The sequence below is a fragment of the Opisthocomus hoazin genome, chromosome 1 (genome assembly GCF_030867145.1).
Source record: "Opisthocomus hoazin isolate bOpiHoa1 chromosome 1, bOpiHoa1.hap1, whole genome shotgun sequence".
NCBI classification, from domain to species: Eukaryota; Metazoa; Chordata; class Aves; order Opisthocomiformes; family Opisthocomidae; genus Opisthocomus; species Opisthocomus hoazin.
Window position 1 is genome coordinate 122,840,920 of NC_134414.1, and position 25,565 is coordinate 122,866,484.

Below are 25,565 nucleotides of genomic sequence, written 5' to 3' on the forward strand. Positions count from 1 at the left end.
TCCCTGAAGCTGCAGAGAAGATTCTACAAATCAGTCTAAGCCTTTATACAGTAACGACGATATTCCGCCCCCTCCCCCCCCCCGCAGCCGCTGAGTGGGGAGGGACAAGGCCTCCACGGCGCTGCTTCGGGAACTACAGCTCCCATCAACCACCGCGGCACAGCGCGCCGCCATCTTTGTGCGGGGACTGGCTGCGCCGGCCGCCATCTTTGGTTGGGGCACCGCCCGTTGCCCGCCGCCGGCGGCTGGCGCATGCGCAGAGAGGAGCTGGCGGCGGCGGCATGGAGCGGGCGGCCCTGGCCCTGTGGGCTCTGGCGGCAGCTGCCGTGTGGCGGCTGGAGGCGGGCGGCCCGGCAGGTGAGCTTCGCCCGGGGCCCCTCGTCCGGGCGTGAGGGTGCGAAGGGGGGGGGGGGGGACGCGGCCGGCGGGAAGGGTCGGCGGGCCGGGCGGGAGCCTGCGCGTCCTGTGAGGGAGCTGAGGGAGTCTCACCTCAGACGGGCCGGGCGGCTCCCTTGGCACCCCGTGAAGGCCCCCGGGGCTGAAAGGGAAGCCGGGAGGACTCACCACCCCTTCCTCAGCGCCCCCCTCCTCGCCCGTGAGGGCTCTTCACTCCCTGTTCATCTCCCGCCGGTTGTTTCTGGTAGTTTAACGGATTCATTCCTTTGGCTTTTCCTTCAGACTCCAGGTGGAAGACGATAACAGGCCAGATTAAGAAAGCCGTGGAAGTCTATCAGCCGTGCGTAAAGGAGAATTGCAGCTGCCACCAAAGGTGAGAGGCTGGTTTCCTTGTTGGCTGCGCAGGCCTCTGGCTGCGAGGGCGAAGGCTTTCACCAGCGCTGATGGGTGGGAGTTAGCTAGAGAACGTGTGGGCTCTAAAGTGTCGCATCTGCAGCCAGCTCGGGTCATGGTGCTTGGAAGGAGAAGGTGTGTGAAACAGGTTGGCCTCTGTAGTTCCAACAGAAGAGGTGTCCATCTGTGAACTGATCTCTCTCCTTGCCCTCTGTGATTCAACGACAAACTCTATGTCAGCACCTCGTATATGATCACGCAATAAACCCATACGCGGTAAGTGGTATTTCTGTGTTAACAATCTGCTTCTGCCCTCTCTCTCAGTGCAGTGTTGCTAACAAGTCTTCCTCAAGAGCTTCTAAAAGTGGAAGAAATCAAGTATGTGCAAAACATTTTAAAATAGCTAGATTAAGAAAGAACACAGAGTCATTTGGTGTGATAGTGTATTGTACTTTGCTCACTTCCTGTGCTTGGACAGGGCTTCCAGTGGAAGAGAGGAAGGGAGAACAGGAGGAGTGCTCTTTCTGGGGAGTTTAGCTCACCGCTTGAGGGAATTTGAGTGGCAGTGGATATTTAACTACCTGATTTTCACATGACCAAAGTATGACTCAGGAGGAGCTCTTTAGGAATACACAAGTCCTGTTTATTTTTTTATAACTGTGAAGCATTATGCAAAACACCAGCACTCTGCCTAATCTTCCTGCAGTGATTTAGTGCAGAAAGATAGAGACTTATATGTGGATGCAAGACCACTGAAGGCGATACAAGTGTCGACATAGCCAAACCAAATGGAGAAGAGTCAAAATATTCGTTTGTCCTTAGGATTTGGATTCCAAATGCAGAAACACAGATGCTCGACTTCAAGCCTCCTGTTTAAAAAATATCAGATGTGTTCACTCATTTTGGGGGTGCGAAGAGTGCTGTATCAGCTTTTCATGTCGGATGAGTCATGTTGGCCAACTGTTTGTACACTCTGTTTGGAGTTTTTGATCTTCATTGCTCTTGAAATACATATGAGGAGTCTCATCTAGTTTAGCCTTCCAGTCTTTGTCCTCAGTTCCAATTCAGATACAGACTGAAGACGTCTGCTAAGCTTTAAAGATCCACCATCTCCTGCCAACCCTTGGGAAGAACACCTTCCAAAGTGGTTACAACCTCCAAGCTTGTTTCAGAACATGATAGTTGATAGTAACATGAAGTTATGGTTGCTGTGGGTCTTGAAACCCGGTTTTCACTAAAGCAGTAGTTTATTTAAGGGTTATTAAGGAGCACTGCTATAATGGCAAGCATTACAAAAGAACCCAAGAAGATAATACAGCATGTATGCTGTGTGACACTTAAGAAACTCCGTTCATCTTGATAGCTGATTTGGAGGTATGTAGCAGAACACTGAAAGACAGTATTTTCCATGTATAACAGATTGTACTGTGTCTAGTCTTCTCTGACTCAGTGGCCAAAGACTGAAGGTCCTGACTTGTTCATTGCTACCTTTCAGTTGTCGCTAGGTTACAGTGACATGGGTGTGCCATAAAACTGCAACTTTCCTCCTGTTCTCAAGCTCATTACATATGTATCCCTGCCAGACTGCTTATTCTGTGGTCAGTCCATCTGCATGATAGCGATGCTTTATGTAGTTTTACTGTTTTCTACCCGATTATGAAATAAGCAGAATCCTGGAGGTTGGATGGGACCTCTTCAGATCATTAAGTCCAACCCCTCCGCTCAAGCAGGACTGCCAGGACTGTGTCCAGTCGAGTTTCGAGTATCTCGAAGAACAGAGAGTCCACAGCCTCTCTGGGCAACCTGTGCTAGTGTTTGACCACCCTCACAGTAAACCAAGGCATTGATACAGTGTCGACCAAAAGTGGGGAGGACTTCTCGGTGGCTGTTACAATCTGACCGGGTTCGCTAGCCACTCCCAGCAGTTAGATCTGAGGACCTTTAGGTTGAGTTTACATAAGCTGCATCCTCCTCCTGTGTTTTCTTATATACATTAGGTTGATGTTTTCATACTGCATTCCTGGAGCTCACTGGTGATGTGCAGGTGTCACAGAACACATGCTAAATAGACCTCTCCTCCTGGGCTGGCTTTCACTGCACACAGCATTATTTGGCAATGCTCCTCCTTGTGACTAGACTCTTACCTTCTTTTTATGTCTGAATAGCGCGGCATTGTGTGAGCAGTTTGGTCTTGGTGTGGCCCATGATTCATGGAAGGCCAGAGCTCAAGCTTCGCAGCTCAATGGCTAAGTGAGCTGAAGGGTTTTATGCATAACCTGTCAGGGTATGTAAGGTGCTTTCTGGGAGAGCAGCTAGAGTTGTCTGTATTGATTTAGCCTCGGAGTCCCGTGCTGGGCTTTCTGTTCAGGCAAACAGCACTGAGTCAAGTTTGGATCTTTGAGTCTCTTGAGTAACAGCTCTTCCAAGTGACTTAAATTCTTCATTATGTCACATGTAGCAGAGCTCCTGGAAGCTACATGCAGCTTGTTTTAGTGAGAATTCTGTTCTGTATACTGCAGTAACTTAATGCACAGTATTGTCCCCATTGTACATAATAATGGCTGATTGTTTTGTTTCAGTGTCTGGAAGCAGGACCTGGCTCCTTTTCGAGGTGGCATTTCCAAGGAGATGATATCAGATGTGGTGAGCCGGAAGCTGGGGACACACTACCAAATCATTAAGAACAAATTGTACCGTGAGCAGGACTGCTTGTTCCCTGCAAGGTGAGAGCTATGCAGAAGAGCTCGTCTCCCTAGCTGAGACACAGGAGTACTTCCAAATCTGCCTAGTTGAAAGTCATTGAGCGCAACGATGTTTCAGAGGTGTGAATTCATCATCAGAGCAGGAGCTTAGAAAATTAACATGTGAGGCTTAAATGTAGCGAGAGGTCAGTGTCATTGTTGCGCTTCAGTGTACGAAGGGTTGGTTGGTTGTCGGATCACGGAGAAAGCTGCAGATCAGGCTGGGTATAACAGGATGGGTTACTTCATTGGTGTCTGTACTGCCTTGGGGCTTAGAGGCTGCCATAGGCAGTTCCCAGCCTGCGTCATGGTACGGCTCAGGCTCACCACCTGTTCTGCTCCTGCGCAGAGAGAAAGGCCTGCGAGAGACTGCAGGATTCTGCCTGCTCCTCATAGCTCTTTGCCATGTCGTTTCTCCACAGATGCAGTGGAGTTGAGCACTTCCTTCTGGGGATCATCAACCACCTCCCTGACATGGAAATGGTGATCAATGTGCGAGACTACCCCCAGGTCCCCAAGTGGATGAAACCCATCATCCCAGTCTTCTCCTTCAGTAAGGTGTGCACACCTTTAAAAGCTGAGCGTTTGAGACATGCATGTCCTCCTTTCTCTTGGGAACATATCTTTGAGGATGGTTCCCCACAGATTTTTGTGTGTCAAAATTGCTTGCTCTTTTTTGCTCTTTGTTTCCTTTCACTTCCAGTTTTCTGGCAGACAGACTTGGAGATTTATTCAATAGAACGGTTTTTCCCCTCATTAGCTCCTCTTCCAGGTCAAAAAAAGTACCTCTGCCGCAGCGGAACGATGCACAGCTGGATGGGATATGTGCCAGCATGGCTGTCATTTGCTGCAATGCCTGTGTTAGAATTGTAGCTGTAGATTTTCAACATTGTTAGGGATTTTTGATCATCAGTCAGCTGTCAACCAGTTAATCTAATTTAATATGAATATTTTAATCTTCTTTTTGGTACCGCAGATAAGTGTTTCTTGTCTTCTTTTCGGTAATATCGCTGTCTCCTGTGAATCCTTTTCCCCTGCATTCTCTTTTCCATCTCCAAACATGCACGCACACTCAGAGGCGCACAGACACATAGAGACATTCGCTCTCTGTGTCTCTATTCCCAAACTGAGAGCCTTCCCATGTGTTTTCCTGCCTCTCCCACTGTTAGACCTGACCATATTATGGTGTCTCATCCTTTCCAACAAAATATCATTACACCTCAAGCTTCAGCTAATCTTGCTTTGCCTTAGTGTATGCCCAACGTTTCCAAATCCTGCACCCTCACTACCCAAGCCTGATCGTGATCCTGTCCTTGACTGAAGCCCAGCAGACAGTAAGATGCAAAAAGAAGCCATAAACCATTTGCTCTTCCTAGTTCAGACCCTATTCTGTTTTGGCTGACTTGTAGCATCTTACCCAGATCTTCAGCTCATGCAGTCTGAACCCCAATACGATCTGTAACTATTGCCTACTCCCAGCCATCCTAAAAGTCTCTCTAGAATTTCAGTACAGCACTGCAAGCATAGTCGTTCAAGAACCGTGTTGGCTGCCAGATGTAGTAGTAAAGCTGGCTGTCTTGCGCTTTGACCATTGCACAGCCTTAAGTCTAGCCAGCAGAAGCCAAACTGATGCAGAACAGATTGCAGTAACTCAGTCTTTGCAGAATTCATCATCCTACCCCTGGGTACCTTGCAGGGCCTTGCGAGAAACTGAGTTCTCCGGTCACCGTTGTCCAATATCTAAATCTGTCCAATATCTGTAACCTCAGCCCTACCCTTAACTGAAACCCGGTGACCCAGGCACAGCTCACGTTTAACCAGCCAGTGTTAGTCACTGCCAGGGTGAGGAAGGGTCCAGGGTGCACTCTGAGGCTGAAAGCATAAGGGGTTGCAGGATTATCCTAGTCTGCATCTCAGAAGGCCCCACCTGGGGTGCTGGTGGAGCTGTCATGGATTGTTACCAGTGCCTGTTTATGGCAAGACTGAGGAGGAGCAGATCATAGAAGCACACACTCATTTAAGTTGGAAGGGACCTCAGGAGGTCACCCAGTCCAGCACCTCGCTCAGAGCAGGACCAGCTAGATCAGGGTGCTCCAGGCTGTGTCCTGCCCCATCCCACGCACCCCCGAGGACAGGGTGTCCACAGCCAGTGTTTGTCTTCCCTTGGAATGAAAGCATATTTCCCAATATCTAACTGGAATTTCACTTCTTGTAATCAAAGCCTGTTGCCTCTCATTCTGTCTCTGCGCTTCTGAAAAGGGTCTGCCTCCATCTTCTCTGAACTCTCTCATTAGGTGGTAGGAGACGGCATTTAGATTCCCCCAATCCTCCTCTTCCTGTGCACGAACAAACCCATTCCTCAGGCCTTGTGTATGCCCTGTGCACCAACCTCCTAACTACCTTGGTGGCCTTGAGCTCTCTCCAGTATCTCCAGGTGACAGACAGATGGATAATTGTACAGGAAGGTTATTACTAGTGCAAGGAAGTGGCCTATCATCTGGTTTCATGAAACTTCTTACTGAAGTGCTGGTCTTCCCTCTGATTGTACGGGGATTTAAGCATCCGAAGAGGAGTCAGGAACTGAAATGCTTACATGACCTGGATGTTTATTACAGTGAATTGTTAAGTGATCTCTAGGAAGGCTGGAATGAACTGAAGTGTTGGAAACCTAAATGTCAAAGTGTCTGAGACCCTCTGTCTCTGAGGAGATAATAATGCCTCTTAACTTATGATCGGTAGAAAACATTAGTAGCTACACACAGGCACAATTCTTTAGCAAGGTGAATGGAGTTCAGGTCTTCCGCTATTTACTAATCAGTGGTATCATGGATCTCTTTCATTATTTTCGAACGTGAAAGCCCCATGTTGTCATGCAGCAAGATGCAGCCTTTTTTGAATCACAGGAACATTTTGGTATTGGGTTGTTTTGGTAGGAACCCCAGCAATGCCATGGTGACTGCAAAGCTCTCGTGGCTGCTTGTGGAACAGTAACGGAGAAAGCCAATAGAACTCCCAGAAGGGACGTTCGTTGCTGTTGGGCTCAGTCGGTAAACTGAAGTAGATGTTATTCTTGTTCTTACATTACTCTCCTTTTTCTTAAGACATCTGAATACAGTGATATCATGTATCCTGCCTGGACATTTTGGGAAGGAGGACCAGCTGTTTGGCCAATTTACCCAACAGGTTTAGGGCGCTGGGACCTCATGAGAGAGGACCTCAGAAGGTATGTCTTGGAAATGGTTATGTGGGGGATGAGGTCTGATGGAAGACAAACTCACAGTAAAGGCCATCTACCACTGAGGTGCATCAGGGCAACGTTGAAGTCTAAGACCATGGGTCTGTTGGCCTGTGATCTGTCCTGCTGCCTCATTAACTACATACAGCCTAACTGCTGTATAAGAGTTCTCCATGGAAACCTTGGATGATGTAACTAGGAGTTATAATTAGCTTCTCTGTTTCCAACACTTTAGTAAGGAACAAAGAGGGCAAAGTATAGACATTCTTCATGCTGTCAGGGCCAGATTACTATCATTTTTGCTGGGATAGGGCTTGTCAATAAAGCAGCAGTTATCTTTTGCCTGCAGAAATCTCCCCTGACACATGGAAATACTTTCCTTTGTTTTCAGTGACTTCTTTAAGAGCTGTGGTTTTTTCACTGCAGGGATGATCCAGGATGTTTGTATAAGCTTCTGGAAGGGTAAAGGAAAGTCTTCTTTAGATCTGCTTTTACTTGAGTGTTGTTGTGCAATAGAGAAACCTGGAATCACTCCCAAGAATCAAGAGTTATTACCGGCCTTGAGAGTAAGACAGAAGATGTTTCTGGCTGGGAGTCTTTCTTTTGGCAGGATCTTTGACTATTAGCAGAATAAGGGGCTGTTTCCCATGGAGAGTGACAAACAAGGTGTGCAACAGAGAGTGAGCGTAGAAACATAACAAGAAAAAATCCACCTTAATGTCAGTCACTTGACACCAAAACGCAAGGCTGAATGTTTCCCTCTTCGAAAGATGAAGACGTATGGGACTAATCATAGCTGAAGCCTAATGTGATACAACGAAGGTCCAAAGCATTTACTTACCCTTTCTTTCCCAGTGAACTCCACTTGCGTCACTGGGTTACGAACAAATGCGGAGCTTGACCTGCGCAGCTCAGTTTGGGGATCAGGGCCTACGTAGATGTCAAGCCAGGTGAAACAAAAAAAAAGCAACAAAGTGTTCTCCAGAGGGAGGCAGGTGACTGCGCTGACAGAAATAAAACACATGAGCAGCTGTTTTGAAAGACTCGTTTAGATTTAAACAATGAACCCCTGTCTTTTAAATGCAAAACACTAGGGAGGGGTTTTTTTTGTTTGTTGTTGTTGGGGCTTTTTAAATGGGAAATGATAGTGGTTAGAAACTAGTTGTTTTGCACTATCCATATTCAGTGAAGTACAGAAAAATAAAACAACAATGCAAAAAAGTGGATTCAAATTTTAGGTAAATACCCTTAAGGATTTGATGAGGGGGTTGTGTGTAATTCACTGCTTTGACTGAAAAGTATGCTGAAAAGTAGCCTGTGTCATGTTGCCTTAAACACAGTATTTACAGGAAAACCTGTTTCGTTGGACGTGGCTGAGAGTTTTTTCTGCTATAATGAAGAAAGTGATTTCCATCAAAACTGAAGAATAATAAAAAGAGATCATGCTGTGAAAGAGCGCGCTGTTTCATAGTTATATTAAATCATTTATTGCCATGTGTCAACAATATTTTCAGATCTGCAGAAAAATGGCCATGGAGAAAAAAAATCTCTAAAGGATATTTCCGAGGATCCAGGTGAGCATATTTTCCTATAGCAGAAGATTCTACCAAAATAGGCCAAGACAGTGGTCTGTGTGCAGAAATTTCTGTATCTCCAAGACCTAAACAAATGTAACCCAGAAAATATTTTTTTTAAAAGTAAGGAAAGTGAGACATTTTGTACAGCAGCGTTTCACCTTTAGTGATTCTCCACGGGAACTGCCATTTGCAAGTAGTTTGTTACAAGAAGTCTAATATTGGAAACAGAAGTTGTGATGGATTAGCTACGTTATTTCATAATGAATAGAACTAGTAACACTAGGAACCAGCTTGTTTTGTTCTGTGAAGGGAACTGCAGGTGCACGATACAGGTTTAAAGATTTGATACTGATGTGCACACTTCTTGCCAGTGTGAATACTTCGTTTGCCATGCAAGTGCTCGGCGGTGAATCAGCAAGTATTCTCGCGTCAGATTACCTGAGTGGTGGGAGATAAGGGAGTACATTATTTTTGCCCTCTCTCCAGTGACAATTTGGAAACAGTGTTAACCCCTACTCCTCTCTGTTCCTCCTCCATCCCTGACAGGGATGGATTTGATGTCTGACTAGGTAGGCTCAGGAGGTGGTGAGTCTCAGGGATGCTATAGCCTTGTTTATCAGTAGTGTTTTAAATTAGTGTCAGGGGGATCAAGTGCTGAAGATGCTTAGCATCTCTTAGCTCTCTCTTCCACTTAGAAGGGAGTTAAACTCTTTGGCACCCATCAGGATAAGGCCTGAAGGAAACAACATCTCTGCTGATTTGTCCTGGGAATTGCTTAAATAATACTATTAAATATTTAGTAAGTGAAATAAAGAAACATGGCCTCGGATAATTTCTGTACACATAACTCATTCTCTTCTGCTAGTATACCCTTGGACAGAAATACACGGTATGGTAGGGACTTAATAATGTTTTCAGGGCACACAGGGAGGTCAGCCTTGTAAAGAGGCAGGGTCTTGAGTCCTGTAATTTGTTAGCTGTGTTGGGTCATGTGGATTGGCAATTACTGATAGCTTTTCTTTTGCAGAACGAGCCCTGAGAGAGATCCCCTCATTCTGCTGTCCCGAGAAGACCCAGAACTTGTTGATGCTGAGTACACTAAAAACCAAGCTTGGAAATCTGAGAAGGTGTGTGGTGGTTGTCTGTCTCCTCAGTGTGAAGGCTGGAAAGGGTAGCATCGCAAGATGGCTTTGACGATTGACATGCATCTTGTTGGAGAGTTGTGGGTGATCCTCTAGAGGGGGGGAGGCTTGTAGTTCCCTTGATGGCTGCATCTCTCCGATGGATGAAAGGAAGGAGTCTCTAGAGCCTGGCAGGCCAAATGTTTTTCTTGCGTCTACACTTTCTGTTCAAGGAAACCAGCACATGTAAGAAAATGAACATGTGCCAATCCCTCCTCTTCCATTACAGCAAAATCAGCCAGCACTTCCCCTTCTAGCCCCAAGCTGCCGTGTGGTGTTGTCAGTCTTTTTAAATGTTTTTCTGTCATCTCCGTTTCTTGGTCTTGTTGTTGATAACTTTCTGGTAACTGTTGCTGATAATTTTTTAGTTCAATACTTAGTCTACAGTCCAGCTCTCTCCAGACAGTCTTGGCTAATCCGGTTATGCTTGAATTCACATAGTCCATTGTCCCAAGCTGTTTTCCATTCTGTAGCTGCCAACTAAGCATTATCATTTAACATGTTTGTGCTGGGTTTTGCTTACAGGCAGTGTGTAATTTACTGAACTTTTTTTTTCTTGTTTGAAGGGCTGGGAATTCTTCATAATACTTACAAAAGCCCACCAGAGAAGGTTTTCTTAGAAGTGGGATTGGAGGGTTTTGAGACTTCAGCTGTGTTTCTAACTGAGAAGGAAAACACATATCACCATATAAACCTCACTGATTTTTTTTTTTTCTAATTCTCTTTGTTTGAAGGACACCTTAGGAAAGCCTCCTGCAAAGGAAATTCCACTGGTTGATCACTGCAAATACAAGTAAGAGTTTTGATTAGTAAAGCTATTCAAGGGCTATGGGTTATTTCTTTCCTTGCATGGTATAAGGTCTTATTTTATTTGAAGGTCTAATTCCAGCAACCAGCTCCATGCAGACAAGAAAGCTTGTGAGCAGACATAAGGCCGTTGAAAATTTGGGAGCTTAGCGTGGCCTCATTCAGTGTCAGCTTTCCCCTGTCAGGTCATGAGAAATAAAGCACTTTGGGGAAAGTAAAGGTCTTAGATCACTAATAAACATATAGATTGAAAATTTTGTTTTATTTTGATCAAAAAGGCTTTCTATCAAATTTTCTTTACATTCCTGTACCAAGCTGTGCATTCAAAATTATTTTTTTTGGTGCTACAGTGATAGCATTACTGTCTTCAAAGACATAAGGAACTAAAGAATCGTGTCTTCGTATGCCTACCAGGGCAAGTGTTGCCCCTGGATGTGTGTCGTGAGAGACCCTGAAATACGATTGAGCAGATACAGTATCAATTCACACTTTATATGTTGTTTGGGAGAATGTGGTTTTGATTTACAGAGGCTTTTATTTTTTAACTACTTTGGGGAGGGTTTTTTGGTGTAGTATTCTTGTGGGTTTCTGTGTAAAAATATAAACTCTTAGTATGTATGCAGTTGTATGTCTGGTGTTTTTCTTCTTGCTTTAAAATTACCTAGTTACGATTCTACCAGCTAGGATCTGCTGATACAAGAACTCAGACATTTGGCTGGCTCTGTGTTTTTCTGCAAATATGATTGACTTGTCTCATTTTATATTTCACTAGACTGTTGCCCAGATTTCTCCCTTCTGTCACACATAAACTTCGCAACTCCTGATGCCTCCTAAGCTCCTCATGCAGTATGGGCTGAGACATTCTCACACGCTTTTGTCGTAGCCCGGGGTCTGGCAGGGTCAGCATGAACTTCTCGCCGCTTCCTTCAGCGCAGGTGCTACAGCAGGCTGTCTGAGAGCAGCCCTCAGCGTCTTGGCTGAGGTTACGGATGGTGGGAGCTGCGCCTGGGATTGGGCAGAGGCACTTCCTCACTTCCAGGCCACCGCTCTTGTTACATCTCTACATGTATTTGTTCAGTTCCTAATACAATGAGCTCCTTATCCCTGCCTTAAGCTCCTAGGTAATAGAAAGAATGCAAAATAATTTCAGATTTAGTCCTTGTCACTTAGTCCTGAATTAAGTTTAGCTATAATTCCCATCTCACCCAAAATACATACAATATATAATCCCCATCTCACTCCAGATAGCTTCATTAAAGGAAGATCTCCCTTCCCCCAGCCCAAAATGTTTGACTTCAAAGATTAGTTATATGTACTGAGGGGTTTTACCCACAGGAAAAACAGCTTTCTAGATAATTGGAGAAATGTAGGTTTGAAAAAGCAAGCAAGTAAGCAAACAAACATCCCTCTGAGATACAGTTTGCTAAGAGAAATTCCCCCCTTCCCCCCACATCAAGCCCACTTTACTAACTTGGCAGAAAATACTGAAAACAAAATTGTGGATTCTTTGTTATCTGCAAAGTCCATCTGTTGTGTGCTAGCCTGTTTGGCCTCCTAGGGTTGCATTCCCAAGCTGATATGAAACAATTAGATTCAGATTAAAGCAGGATCCCAGAGGAAAACAGAAAACCAAAAACCCAACTGAGATAGATGTGGGAAAGCAGAGCAATGAACAAGAAAGCTCACTGCAAGGCAACAGAGAATTGGGAAGGAGCTCCTCGTGGTAACAGAGTCTCTGAAGTGCAGTCCCAGGATCAGCATCCACCTTGTGACCTTCCAGGCCTCGTTGGCAGCTGTCCGTGAGGCGCCTCTGGGTTTGTTGCGAGCAGGTGTCTTTGTTGGAGGCAAAGCAGCACACCTTGATTTTCTCCCTTGGCAGGCAGCAGAAGCTCAGCTAGCACACCCTTAACTTCGCTGACCTTTCCTATGAGGAGCTTCAGATAAATGTCTTCCCCGTGTTTTAGCGACAGGTGCCCGGCCCCGTGTGAAGGGGACCCCCCAGCCGCTGCCTCTGCGGGAAGGCTGACTGCTGCTCGGAGCCCGGTTCCTTAGGGCACTTCCTTACAAAGTGCTGGGTGTCATCGGGTCCCTCTCTCTGCTTCTCCTTTTAAAGGTATCTGTTTAATTTCCGGGGAGTGGCTGCCAGTTTCCGGCTGAAACACCTTTTCTTGTGTGGTTCCCTCGTCTTTCACGTTGGAGAAGAGTGGTTGGAGTTCTTCTACCCCCAGCTGAAGCCTTGGGTGCACTACGTCCCCGTCCGATCGGACCTCTCCGACGCCAGGTGCGAGCCCCCGAGCGTGCGCAGCGGAACACTGCATGCTGCAGGAGAGCTCCGCTGTGTTCGGGAAGGCGCTGCGGTTTGTGTTGGGCTGAGAAGTGCCTCCACTCCCGGGCATCATACAAAGGCTCTTGGAGGTCGTGCTCTTTTCTCTTTGTTACTGCCCCCAAAGAATCCTTTGCTCCTGTTACTCAGAGAGCACAGTTTCACGGCGGGGCGGAGGTCTGTCACCCTCACGGAAATCAGCAGGCAGTAGGCACTTAAATTTGCAAGTGGGTGCTGCGGCACAGATGAGGGAAGGAGGAACATATCACCAGGCCAAAAATGTCTTAGCTCCCCGCTTTCAGCATGGGGTCCAGAACCGATACGGAACAACTGGGAGTGGCGGGTTTCTTCCTTGTGCTGAAATGCGGAGCACCAGTGCCTCACTCCTGTGCAGATCCTTAATCTCATCCTCCGCAAATGGTTTAGCTGAGGGATGGGGTTCTCTGTTGAGCTGTTTGTTTCATGGTGGTTTTTTGGTCTTCGTTTTAGGGAGCTGTTGCAATTTGTAAAGGAAAATGATGCCATAGCACAAGAAATCTCAGAGAGGTAAGTTGTGTGTCCTTTCTGGCTATCAGGCAGTCCTCTTCCAAAGCGTTTTCTTACGCAGCTTTTGAAGGGGTTACCTGCCAAAGCCAGCCCGGTGTTAACAGGGTTCAGTCTAACTGTAACAACAGCGGGAGGGCTGGAGAAGTCACAACAAGGAGGGGGAACAGGAGAACAAAACGGTGTGCTTAGGTCTTTGGTTCAGATGTGACCCATGGCAGGAACCCCGCTGAAAGCTACCAGAAGTTGGGAGCTTTTGTCTGGGTGTGAGGTGAGCTGACCCCTGGGAAATGCATCTGCCAGCGCTGTGTATCCAGGCTGGCAGCGACTGGCTTCTCACGCAGTGTGCGTCAGTGCTGCTCGGGCTGCATCTGGTGTGCGGAATCTGAGATTTATTATCCCAGATAACAAATACCATCTTGAGGAAGACAAAAGCACTGCAACTGTCAGAGCTGCGAACGTGAATGAAAGTGCAAAATTAAAATAGACGGTACAGAGCAGCGCATGTTGTTTCTCGTTGAAACACAGGAGAGTGGAAGTCGATACACGCGTAAAACAAACCCAAAGACTCTTGTAGGAACTGGGAATTGGTTCTGACTGTGCCTTGTGTGTCTCTAGGGGACGCCAGTTCATCACCGAGCACTTGCAGATGGAGGATGTCTCTTGCTACTGGGAGCATCTGCTGTCTGAATATTCCCAAGCCTTGACTTACCGCGTGAAAAGGAGGAAGAGCTACAGCGAGATCGCTTCCGAACGGCTGAAAACGGAACTGTAGAGACTGCTCTGTTTCACTCTCCAGCTCGAACTGATCTCTGTGGAAACCTGAGACTCGGCCTATCTTCTTTCTTGTTCTCTCAGACTGCTCATCCTTGGTGCTAGAACCGCAGAGAACAGCAACAGGCTGAGCTGGAAATGGTTCCCACGCCGGGGGACCCGGCTGCGCTGTTGCTGCAAGAACACCGAGTTCCCTTTTCTTTGTAGATGGTCAATGTTTTCTCACCTGTGTGACAGCGCCTGGGATACTGGGTGTTCTCTGGCAGAAGCAGGTACTGGGATTTGGGTTAATGTTTTTAGATAGCTTAGAGCTTAGTTTTCTGATGTTTATGTCAGGTGTTTAAAGAGGTTGGTGGTAAGGCTTTGATGTGCCAGTGAAGGGAGGAGTGCTCCTTGCACAGGTGACCTACCGACCTCACAGGGGTGCGGCTGGCGGTGATGGCGTTGCCACAGGGCCAAGCGTGAGCAGCAGACAGCCAAGCGGCTGGTGACCGAGGTGAAGAGGGCTCATCCTCCCACAGAGGAGCCACGCGGAACGGAGCCCCCGTTCACAAGCTCTCCCTGGTTGGCTGGCCAGGCATCCTTCAGAACCCGGAGAGAGCGTGTGCAGAGGTAGAGTCAGCTCTCCTTTTTCTTCCAGATGTTCCCAGAGTCTCTGCTCTGATCCCCTTCTGTAATCTTTCCAGGGTGGATTTTTGGTTTTTTGTTGGGGCGTTTTGTTGTTTGTTTTTTTTTTTTGAGGCTGGTAACGTGTCTGCTGACTTTAGTATTCGCTGTTACGCTCCTTGTCTCCCTCAGTCTGGCTGAGGGGATGGCAGCGGCAGTGGCAGCTACTCCTCACGTTGCTCGTTCCGAGTTCAGCCGTGGGTTGCTCACGCTCGCTGTATTCACGCCCGGGATGGGCTGCTCAGCTCAGAGGGAGTGCGATTTCTGGGATGCTCTGTGACCCCGAGTTGGGAGAGGCCTGATAGCGAGCACCGTCTGCTCTGGCGTCCGGACAGGCGAGCGTGGGCAGCAGCGCGGGGTCAGGGGAGGGCCCTCCCTCCCCAGTGAACACCTCAGTGACAAGGAATTGGCGCCTTGATGGCAGAGAACGGCGGCAGCAGCGCACGGTCACTGCGGGCGGTTTGGAGCAGAGGAGAGAACGCTCCAGGGAACGACCACGCTCTGTGCACCCCCAGGGGTGTGCGTGTGGGCTCGCGTGGGGGCCCCGCGGCATGGCCGGGCCCCGCTGCAGGGACGTGATGGCCTGGCCTGTTCCTCAAGCGCCGGCTGCTGGGGCGGCAAGCCGGCTACGTGGCCGGAGCCCGGGTTATCCCGGCCTGTGAAGGAAGCAAGGCAGGGTGTTGAAATAGCCGGGTTTCCCAGGAAAAGAGCTGTGCGAGGGGTTTTCTGGCTTTGTGTGTTTAGTCAGCGGAGAGACGGCGCCCTGAGAAACCGGAACAGCTATGTATGATATTTTTAAACTGTTTTTAATGAAGTGCTTTTGGAATAAAACAAATGAAAACAAAGTTTTGCTGGGTGCATCCTTGCTTAGTCAGAACTGTAATAAACGCTCTTGCTAGCCCCCCGCTGTTTTCCCCCCAAGGTGGTGAAGCGTGACTTTCTGTTTTCTCTCTGTCACGCCAGTGTTGAGGGTGTCTCTGCTTCCAGCCTTGGGTCTCAGGGGCTGGAAGCTTCCGATCAATACATTGCATAGAGCCACAGGATGGTCTGGGTTGGAAGGGACCTCAGGGGTCACCCAGTTCCAACCCCCTTGCCATGGGCAGGGACACCTTCCACCAGACCAGGGTGCTCAGAGCTCCATCCAACCCAGCCTTGAACACTGAGGGGGCAGCCACAGCTTCCCTGGGCAACTTGTGCCAGTGCCTCTCCACCCTCACGGTGAAGAATTTCTTCCTCGTATCTGATCTAGACCTGCCCTCTGGGTCTGAAGCCGTTCGCCCTTGTCCTGCCGCTCCCCGCCCGCGCAGGAAGCCGCTCCGGCTCTCTCGCAGGCCCCGTCAGGCCCCGGAGGCCGCGGCCAGCTCTCCCCCCAAGCCGGGCTGCTCCGTCCCGCCCCGTCCCGCCCCGTCCCCCCGGCTCTAGGCCGGTCCCGCCGCCGGGCAGGAGGCCCCGCCCCCGCGGTGCCGCCGCGCGGTGCCGTGCCCGCCGGGGGGCAGGGGGCGCTGGCGCGGCCGCCGGGCGCGCGATGGCGGAGGGGGCGGGCGCCCCGCCGCGCTTCGGCCGCCCCGCGCCGCCGCCGCGGACCGGCTGGGAGCGGCTCCGCGAGCTCTGGCAGCGCGAGTGAGCATCGGGCCGGGCCGGGGCGAGCCGGGGCGGCTGTCCGCGGGCGCTGGGCCCGACGCTGCCCTCGCCGGAGCCCGGAGCTGCCCTCGCCGGAGCCCGGAGCCCAGCGTTCCCCTTCCCTTGCAGCGAGCGGCAGCGGTACCCGGAGGAGACGCTGAACATCTTCAAGGCGGCCTTCACCGGGGGAGTGGTCGGCTGGGTGTACGGCGGGCTGCCGGCCTTCCGCCAGGCCCGCCAGGCCTTCATCGAGCGGAGCCACGGGGAGCTCTTCCAGAACCGCGCCGACGCGGTGGTACGGGCCCGGCGTGGGGCGGGCGCTCGCCTCGGGGTTGCCCTTGGGGCGGGCGGGGCAGGGGGGGGCCCGGGCGCCGCGTTCGAGCCGGCCGGGGGCCGCCAGCTCCGAGCCTGGGGCGGGAGCAGCGGGGGGCCCGCTGTCCGTCGGGGGGCCCGCTGTCCGTCGGTCAGGGCGTCGGTGCACGCAGCCGGCCTGATCCGCTGCTGCGCGTTACCCGAACGCTGCGCGGTCAGCTCGTAGGAGGTTGTCCTTAGCTGCAGGGAAAGTCGGCCGCAAGGTTTGCCGCTCCCCTACGGGGCCAGTTCAGGCCAGGCGTCTCGGAAAGCCTCGTGGCTGTCAGATTTCAGCCCGCTGGCAAGAGGCTGCGCTCCCGCGCGTCGCACCGGTGGTGTCCTCTTACCTCGCTCACGTGAGCTGCGTGAAGACCATTTCAAACTCTGTTAGCTTATCGCCACGCCTCACGACAGAGAACATTTGTGACATTTTACAGACGTGTTTGAACGTTTGGCGGTTTGTTAAGCAGTGAAAACGTTGGTTACCTGGATTATTAGGAAAAAAAAAAAACACCTTTAAAAATCTGAATTTTACATCGTTCATCACTGCTGAGATTCGGCCCCTGACGCGGCGGGCTGTACGGTGCCGGTGCCTGGCCTCACTGTGCCCTGCTGGCTCGCCTGTGTGCCTGCCCCGGGCCAAGCACTTGCACTGCGGGCGCTGGAGGAGAGCATTTCTTTTCTTTCGCTGTATTGACTGGAATATTTGTAACTTTTATGAAGCTTCTGTTTGTCACATCTTTTAAAAAGCCGCCTATTGGCAAAGTTCTAAGCGCCAGTGCTGAGCTTCAGAGCTTGGTGGTCTCTTTAACGTTTAAAGTAGGTGGTTATTATTCACTTATTATGGTTACTAGTTGTTAAGTTGTTAACAGTTATTATTTAGTAGTACTTATAAACTCGTAATAGCTGAGAACTAGTTTCTAGTTTGACCCCCCTTTCTGCTCTGCTGCTGTCCCATACTGTCCTCAGAAAGCTCACCCTGTCCCCCAGAAGTATTTCAACACTGGGATTAGATGGACCAGTTGATGCTACAAACTGGAATTAACCCTTGGTTTTCCTGTTGCTGGCTGGGGTAAACGCGAGCGGCTTTTCCTCTGAAGATGGCCGACTTGATCCCGAAGGGTCAGGGCGTTGTTCCCAAGGGATGTCCGCCCCGCGACCCGTTGGGCGCGGGTCTGCGAATGCCCCGGGCGGCAGCGGGCTGGTGGTGCGGGCTGGGAGGGGCTGGGCCGTGACCTGTGACGTGTCTCCTCTCTGCCCCCAGCAATCTGCGCATCGGGCTGGGCTCAGGAGTTTCATCCGCTACGGCTGGCGCTGGAGCTGGAGGGTGGCTGCGTTTGTGACAGTGTTCAAGTAAGTGTTTCCCTGTGGCAGCGGGAGAAGAGCTGCCTGGTGCTCAAGCAATAGTGGCAAGGAGCCCTTCGTGCTGGCAGTGCCCGCGGCTCCTGGAGAGACTGCTGGTGCTTGGTGGAGGCTCAAAGCCTGTTCACGGAATCACAGAATGTTAGGAGTTGGAAGGGACCTCTGTGGGTCATCTAGTCCAACCCCCCTGCCGAAGCAGGGTCACCTACAGCAGGCTGCACAGGACCACGTCTAGGCAGGTCTTGAGTATCTCCAGAGAAGGAGACTCCACCACCTCACTGGGCAGCCTGTTCCAGTGCTCCATCACCCTCAGAGGGAAGAAGTTCTTCCTCATGTTCAGGCGGAACTTCACTGTGTTGACAGTGAGTCTGATTGATAAGGCGTGAACGTGAAGAGGATTTAACCTTTTGTAATTATCCCAGGATCCGAATCTTCTAATGAACCAACACGGAAACTAAAACTGGAAAAGCCCTGTTCCTTGTGTCTAATCCATACTGCTGTTGACTTCAGTAATGTTCTTCCCTGTACTTGACGGCTGCTTTCTGCTGTTGCTTCATCTCTTTTTTTTTTCTTTTTGTGTTTTTCTCTGGGAGAGTGTTACAGTGTGTTGGCTGTTTCTGGAAGAGCTCTCTATCCCATGCTAGTTTTTCTCCTTTTTGTTATGTCTCATTACTCCTAGTTCGTATACACTAGCATTACTCACAGTTCTTTGCTCTCGTCCTCAAATGCCTGCAGCTGATTGTCTTGTCACTAAGCAGCTGCTGAGCATCAGCCCTGCCCACTGTATGTGCCTCTTTAGGCCTTCAGATTCCCCCCCCCCCCAACGCAGAGAGCGTTCCGCTTCCCTGTCATTTTTCCCTCAGACGTGTCGGTGCATTGCTGACAAGGTAGCATCAAACTAAGCGCGCTCTTCCAAACAAAGCCCTTTTAAATTAGGAAAATCTCCTTCCCTCATGTTCAGAATGGCAAATTCGTGTGTAGTCCTAAACCTGCATCGGCTGCAGATGTGCAGGTGTGTTCTGTTTAAATTCCCCTGCTGCTTTTAAGATACCAGCAGCATTGACTGGCATTGTTTTATATTTCCAGCTCCCTAGTTTCTTTGTTCCTTTCTGAGTTTCTTCCTCGACCTCTCCGTGGCTCCTTTTGGCTTAGTGTCCGTTCTTAGGTTGAGTTAGCGTACCGTTTGCTTTCTCTCCTGGAGCGTTTGATTTCTTCAGATGTTCCTGGGCTGGAGGTGTCGCCTCGCCGTCTTCCACCAGGCGTCTCCCGTGCGGTCGGGTCGTCGCCCTGCTTCACCACCCCTGTGGAAAAGGCTGTCGCAGCAGACACTTGCCACTCGCCGTTAATTGTTGCTGTAAAGCCCAAGTTGAAGTTTTTCTCCTGCGGTTGTGCGAATTTTGAGTTTCACAGTTTAGGACCAGATTGTTTAGTTTTACCATATACAAAGGTGGCGTGACAGCCCTGGGAAGGCGAGGAAGGTCACCATTGACTTGTAGGTGTCACGCAGGAGGCTCACTAAAATGCTGGGGAGGATGCAGCTGCTGAACTGAGCACAGTTTGGGGCTTAACTGATGTTTTTGGAGGAGATGGGGTACCTGCCCTGGCGGGAAATCTCATGCCACAAGAGCAGGTGACCCTGCTGACATCATGAGTGTGACTTAGCTCTGGGAGGTGGGGACCGACTACATCAGGCAAGATCTTACTGAGTCACGGATTCAGCTTCAGGGGGTAAAGGTGCTGCGTCAGGACTGGCTGAGTGACAGGACCTTTTCATTGCTCAGTTCCTTTTATCCTCGAATATACGGTGGAAAAAAAAATCTTTGATTAAAAAGAAAGAATATCCCAAATCCAGGCCGGAAATCCTGGTACCCCGCGGGCTCTGGCTGTGCAGCTGCCTGCGGTGAGGTCGCAGGAGTCCAGGCGCTTGCGGCTGGCACGTGTGCGCTCTGGGCAGAAGGGCAGCTCTGAGGCAGCTGGAGGTCGCTTGAGGGCTGGCTGGATGAAATCCGGCTTCGTTTCGGGCTGTGCTTTGCTACCTGTCTTCTTCCACGTGCAGCTGCTGACGACGTCTTGTGCCTTGTCTTTGCAGCACTGTGAGCACTGGTCTGTCCGTGTACCGCAATAAAACCACCGTCGGTAATTTCGCTTCGGCAGGAGGTAAGGCTGCGCTGTCTTTGTGAACTTCTCTCTTTAGGAGCAAAGGTGATGAATGGAACAGCAAAAGCAGAGATCGGTATCTCCTGGATTTGAGCAGGTCTCTAGCTCCTGTGCTCCTGGGTTTTTTTTCCTGTTCCGCCAGCTGCCGTTGTGACTTTGCTCCGTTGTTTAACTGCCGTGGGCCTTTATCTGTAACAGAGAGATAGCGACGCACTGCTGAACCCGTTGGGGAGTTTAGTGGTGATCAGTTCGTCTTCAGAATACTCGCTGGAGTTTTTGGGGTGAAAAATGCTTGTGCAGGGTAAAGGCCACACGTAGTGCTCACCCTGCTCTCATAACCACCTATTTGGCAGGGAAAGCATTTCTTATTCCCGCTCTCTGTTACCAGTTCAGTGCGCTGTTTGTAAACTGCCCTTCTCATGTTAAGATTTGCATCTCTGCTTTTGGCAGTGAGGCCCCGGGTAAGTGATCTGCTTGTTCACTTTTACTGGCTCTGTTGCCCTTACAGTTGGATACGTGTTTCGCTGGTCTTTTCTGCCTTATGTGGCAGGTACTATTATTAGCTGCTGTTGAGTAGTAAAAAGAGAGGGGGGAGGGATCGTGCGCCAGCCTGGAGAGCACTCAGTTTTACTTTCATTGATACTTTTACCTCTTAGCATTTCTCGGGGAGTTTTCCTGAAGCAGAAGGAGCTTTGTGCCATGTTTTAGTGCAGAGACCCCGTGGATAAAGACCTGGGGAAGTGTTGCAGCGGCAGCTCAGCTCTGGCTGTGGAAGTGCCTGCCTCTCCGGCCGCGGGGACCGTGTGCGAGGGTCCTTCCCGCTGGCCACGGCGCTTGGTTTCCGCTCTGTTAAGAGTGGGTGTCAGCTCACGGAGAGGAGAAGTGCAGCAAAGCAGCTCCCTCCAACCGTACGTGATGGCGGGGGGGGCTGTTTGCGGTTTCAGTGGGTTTGTGGTTTTTTCAGCCTTCACAGGAGCCCTCTTCAGAATGCACTTGGGCCTGCAGGGACTGGCAGGCGGCTTCGTGTTCGGAGCGGCGTTCGGGTGAGTTGTGACTGCTGACAGCGAGTGGTTGAGACGCGGCTACTCTGTAAGGGTGTTCGTTAGGCGGTGGCCTCACACACCAGGCCTTGACTCATAGGTGGGGCTACAGAAACTTCCCTTCCTCTCCCCTTGAGGGATTTTCTGTATCTCTCTTGAGACCTCATGATGATGACTTTTCTTCCAACCTATAAATTGGTTTTTTTTCTTCTCTTTTTCTTGATTTGTGTTTTGCTGCTTCCTCAGTGATAAGGACTCTCTGCTCTCAGTAGAGCATCTTAGTTGCTGCTATTTGCTTATTAGAGGAGATACTAACTGTTGTTCAATAGGAAATTACGAGGATGGGTTATAGATATGTCTCCTGTCCCGCTTCCTTGGCGTGCTCCCTGGTGAGCCCAATGGTTGTGCGCAGAACCACTGGACATCTGTTTTACGGAACTGTGGTGTCTGTGGGTAAAGGCAGGAGTGTAAGAGAGACAGCTTCTGAGCTCCCTTCTCAGCTGCATCAGCAACTGCTCCTGCAGCAGCTCAGAAGCCAGACGGCGCACAAGGGGTGTTGGATGTCACGATGACGCCTTTTGAAAAAGGTGACACCCTGGGAACTGCCAGCCCCTAGGTTAGGAATCTCTGTAAAAATGATTTTTTTTACGAAATAGGCTCCATCAAAGCCTAAATGTGGAGCAGCAGCCATTGGGAAACGCTGAGGAAGAAGCTGCGTGGTTGGGCTGCACAACCCAAGGCTGTAAGGTGGCACATCTCCTCGTGTATATCTTGCAGTCATCTGTCTCCTAAAGCTCCCTGGGACCTGGAGGAACCCATCGTTCTCTCTCAAGGGGTCTGTCCATCAGGACAATGACCTCTTGACTGAGGAGAAGTCTGACTTTTCAAGCAGCACTGGGATTTCTTCTCAAAGCACTGACTTGTGAATATCCTCACAAGCAAATTTGGGGATCCTGCCTGGACAAGCGAATGAGCTTTGTGTGTGCTACCTGGCTCCGTCAGGGTGATGTCAGCTGTGGGCGTGCCTGCAGGCAGCCTAGGGAGCTTTACCAGTGCTCCAGAGCCAGGCAGAAGCTAAGCAGGGGTGTGACTGTCTGCATTATGGGCTAGGTGACCTACAGGGGTTGTCTGGGGACCTTAAATCCTTCCACCGCTTTTCCCTGTGACTGCCTGTCAATGAGTAAATTCAAAATACGTTATCGAAGGGGCTACACTGAGTCACAGGCGAAGACAGGCTGTGTTTGGTGGCTGGCAGTAGGAGTCCTTTAGTCTGTGGTGTGGTGTGAGCATTGGGGAACGTTGCGCTCTGCTGATCCGATGGCTGGCCCCCGCATGCTCCTTTTGGTGATGCCAGTAAGTTATTACTGTTGTGTGTCCCCTGGGTGACTTGTGACCTTTCTGCTTCCTCCTCTAGGATCCCTGCAGGAGGCCTCTTAATGGTGATGCAGAAGCTTGCCGGTGAGACCTTGCAGGAGATGAGAGACCGTGAGCGCCGGGAGCTGTACGAGCAGAAGTTAGCAGAGTGGTAAGGGGCCGCTCTGCCTGTTCGAGTCTGTGACTGGAAGTATGTCGAGGTCTGTGTGGCCCAGGCGTTTAAAGAAACCGTGACGCGCTAGGTTTTCTAAACCTTGGTTCTTCCGCTCTTCATCTTTTGGTGTGTTTGACATACCAGTCTGGCAACTGTTGATTTAGTCTTCCCAGTTAGGTGTTGTTGCTCATTTTGTAACAAGGTATTTTGTTAAAAATTCATGCCCTGCCCCAAGCCCAGTAACTGCATCACGTTTTCCCTTCTGCAGTGGCCGAGAAGACCAGCAGGACAAGCACTTTTGTATTTCTTTGCCAAAATTGAGCGAGGCCAGAACTCTGACTTTTCCTTCATTGCTGCCATCTTTCCATCCCTGCTAAAGAGAGGAAAGAAGGAGGACAGATGGAGGCTTTGGGGAGAAGAGGCTATGACACTGGCTGCATGACTTGCTAAAACTCACAAATAGTGCCAGTTCTAGGAGAAGCTTTTCAAGAGCTGGGATTCTGCAGTGATGCCTTTGTCGGGAGGATAAAAGCACAAAATTACTTTGCTCTCTCTCTTCCTTCATTAGGCAATCCAGGCTGAATGTGACTGAAGTCTTAGGCCAAACGGAAAGCAATGCCCAGGGAGAACCGGAGACAGCAGGAGAATCCAGGAGCTACTGAGTCTTCCCCGGGTCTTTGTTGTAAGCAGCTGCAACGTATGTTGATTCTGCTTGTAAAAGGCTTTGGTCAAGGGGTCATGGAAGTCTGTGAACATGGTTGTAGCCTGTACACTCTCGAAAAGCATTTTGCAGAAAACATTGTGCATGGATACGTATCACTGCAGAAGAGCTTGGAAGGGTCGGACCTGTTCCGCCTGAGAAGGTGGAAATGCAGACTCTGCCAACTAGGAAGTGTCACCTAGGTTTGGGCAGGGGGTGAGGGCAGCCCCAGAGCCTCTTCTAGAACCCATTTCACTGCTGGAAATGTCCAAACCACCAGCAATGTAGCAATATTCAAAGTAAAGGAGCCCATGAATAGTTTGGATGCTAAAGATACCCTGATTCCCGGAGCTAAGTATGCTCCGGTGAAAGCTGCTCTTCAGAACCTGCTGTCAGAGTGCCATACAGGCAGCACCAGAGCAAGCGGTGCTCCTGCTCTCGCCAGCCCCCTCCCACAGCTTGACTTGGCCTGGCTGGGACCAGTTCTGTTTTGTTGACATTGGTTTCTTCAGGCTTTTTGCGGAAAAACACACTTGGTTCCTACAGTACCTGCGGTATTTTTCAGTCAGTGTTGAGAGAGGGTGGAGGAGCTGGGAGTGATACGGAAATACCCGGAAAAAGACATGTTTTGGGTTCCTCAGTAGAAGGAATGACTTGTTTCTGGTGATGATGGTGGAAGAATTGGCACTGTGGACAGTTTTAACAATAATAAAAGAGGCTTCTGATTTCATTTGAAGGTTGGAAATCAGGCAATCACCGATCACCTTTGGGGGGAAATGTGGTTCAAGACACTCAATAAAGCCATCTAGCAGTGGTGATTGCGTCCATAAGCTCTTTGTGTTAATACAGTGTGTACTTTATGTTAGTCCAGTATTTGCATTAGAGGAATGTACTTGAGTGATACCCATGAGAAGAGCTCTGCGATGCCACCAGCGAGTGATAAAGTCTGGTGGCAGTGTCAGCCATTCCTCTGCCTGGGCAGTAACAAAGGCAAGAGCCAGCAAAGCGCCAGCGCTGTTTATTATTTTGTACCAGAGGTCAACTGTTAAGTGGTAGCTGTTACCTAGGAGCAGGGCTGCAGTTAGTGTAACATGGTGCGAACCCAGAAGGGCCTGGTGGCCCACCACCATTTCCCTCGGAGCAGAAGCTCAGAGTTCTGGTCCCCTTGCTTTGTTGGGGCTTTTCTCCTACCAACGGGAATTGCTTCCAGGCAGGGATTTGGGTCTCCTCCCCACAAGGCAAGAGTTGTCGGTCTGTTCTGGCTGAATGCTGCCTCCGTTACAGCTGATCACTGTTGGTTGGAATAGGAACAGTCGATACCACAGAGCGTGTTCCGCCCACCCAAAGCAGGTTTTTGGCACGGCTTCCTACCAAGAAGGTGGTGTGTTTTCCGAGTCCTGAAATGAGCAATGACCTCCACGTAGCTTGTTTTTCCATCGAAGAAATATCTGTGTTTCAGGGTTGCCATCAGCCAGCTTTGACTTTCCTTTTCTATGTGTAAGCGAAGGTTCTGAATAAGCAGAGGTACGGATATGGGTCTCCCCCTTCCCGTTTTAAGCTCTGCATGCGTTGGTGACAGTAGTGGTGTTGTCCTCTGCCCCCTCAGAAAACAAAATAGTAGGCTCTTCTGAGTCACATTTTTGCTATTGTGTTTACATGGCGAGGTTTTACCTTTTTTTAATTTTTCTTTTCTTTTTTTGCTGTTACGTCCCCACCCAATATCCCACACTCTTAACCTCTACAAGAGTTCTGATGACATTTAGCTGTGTAATTGCTCAGTCGTTCTCTATTCCTATGTAGCCGTATTTGATGTAATGTCTAAAGAACAGTAACTTTCTTGTGTCTGACCATTGGTGCAGGGATGTTCTTCCGTGGGAGGGTGAGCAGAGCCCCGGTGTAGTGGTTGTGTGGATTTGCTCTCGGTGTAGGGAAGGAGGGGCTGCTAGGTGTCCTTGTGCTGCACATCAGCAAGGGGAAGGTGAGACTTCCATCTGCACTCAAGATGAGTGGCTATTTTTTGCTCCGTTTTGTGCTGAATTTAGTTCCTTGCACTTCCTCATTTCTCGTATTCAAAGCCACTGTCCAAACAGGGAGTGAAGAGTTGGTTCCGAGCTTGTTTTTTAGATACAAATGTAAGGGATCCTTCATACCCCCACTCTCCTTCCCTCCCT

At 49.8% G+C, this 25,565-nt stretch overlaps 2 protein-coding genes across 3 annotated transcripts; both read left to right on the forward strand.

The window, feature by feature from the left end:
• Nucleotides 1–253: 253 nt before the first annotated feature.
• POGLUT1 (protein O-glucosyltransferase 1) lies at nucleotides 254–15,481 on the forward strand. Of its 2 annotated transcripts, XM_075434406.1 has the most exons (11): nucleotides 254–357; nucleotides 679–769; nucleotides 3,369–3,512; nucleotides 3,953–4,088; nucleotides 6,632–6,753; nucleotides 8,280–8,339; nucleotides 9,370–9,469; nucleotides 10,258–10,316; nucleotides 12,444–12,611; nucleotides 13,143–13,199; nucleotides 13,815–15,481. In XM_075434406.1, the coding sequence occupies exons 1-11, from the start codon at nucleotides 282–284 to the stop codon at nucleotides 13,969–13,971; spliced, it is 1,170 nt and encodes a 389-aa protein (XP_075290521.1). In that variant the 5' UTR covers nucleotides 254–281; the 3' UTR covers nucleotides 13,972–15,481. The 2 variants fall into 2 exon arrangements, with proteins under 2 accessions (XP_075290521.1, XP_075290531.1); XM_075434416.1 differs by lacking the exons at nucleotides 254–357; nucleotides 679–769 and adding an exon at nucleotides 881–1,065.
• Nucleotides 15,482–16,161: 680 nt separating this feature from the next.
• On the forward strand, nucleotides 16,162–24,212 carry TIMMDC1 (translocase of inner mitochondrial membrane domain containing 1). The gene is made up of 7 exons (XM_075434440.1): nucleotides 16,162–16,256; nucleotides 16,386–16,551; nucleotides 17,872–17,960; nucleotides 20,059–20,126; nucleotides 21,091–21,169; nucleotides 22,581–22,691; nucleotides 23,263–24,212. The coding sequence occupies exons 1-7, from the start codon at nucleotides 16,162–16,164 to the stop codon at nucleotides 23,354–23,356; spliced, it is 702 nt and encodes a 233-aa protein (XP_075290555.1). The 3' UTR covers nucleotides 23,357–24,212.
• Nucleotides 24,213–25,565: the final 1,353 nt, after the last annotated feature.

Excerpts from the sequence above, each read along its gene's own strand:
- POGLUT1 (XM_075434406.1), top strand. The coding sequence starts at position 282 with ATGGAGCGGGCGGCCCTGGCCCTGTGGGCTCTGGCGGCAGCTGCCGTG. Across the intron at positions 358-678 it reads GGAGGCGGGCGGCCCGGCAG|ACTCCAGGTGGAAGACGATA; the intron begins GTGAGCTTCGCC and ends CTTTTCCTTCAG. Across the intron at positions 12,612-13,142 it reads TCGGACCTCTCCGACGCCAG|GGAGCTGTTGCAATTTGTAA; the intron begins GTGCGAGCCCCC and ends TCTTCGTTTTAG.
- TIMMDC1 (XM_075434440.1), top strand. The coding sequence starts at position 16,162 with ATGGCGGAGGGGGCGGGCGCCCCGCCGCGCTTCGGCCGCCCCGCGCCG. Across the intron at positions 16,552-17,871 it reads AGAACCGCGCCGACGCGGTG|CAATCTGCGCATCGGGCTGG; the intron begins GTACGGGCCCGG and ends CTCTGCCCCCAG. Across the intron at positions 17,961-20,058 it reads GCGTTTGTGACAGTGTTCAA|CACTGTGAGCACTGGTCTGT; the intron begins GTAAGTGTTTCC and ends TTGTCTTTGCAG.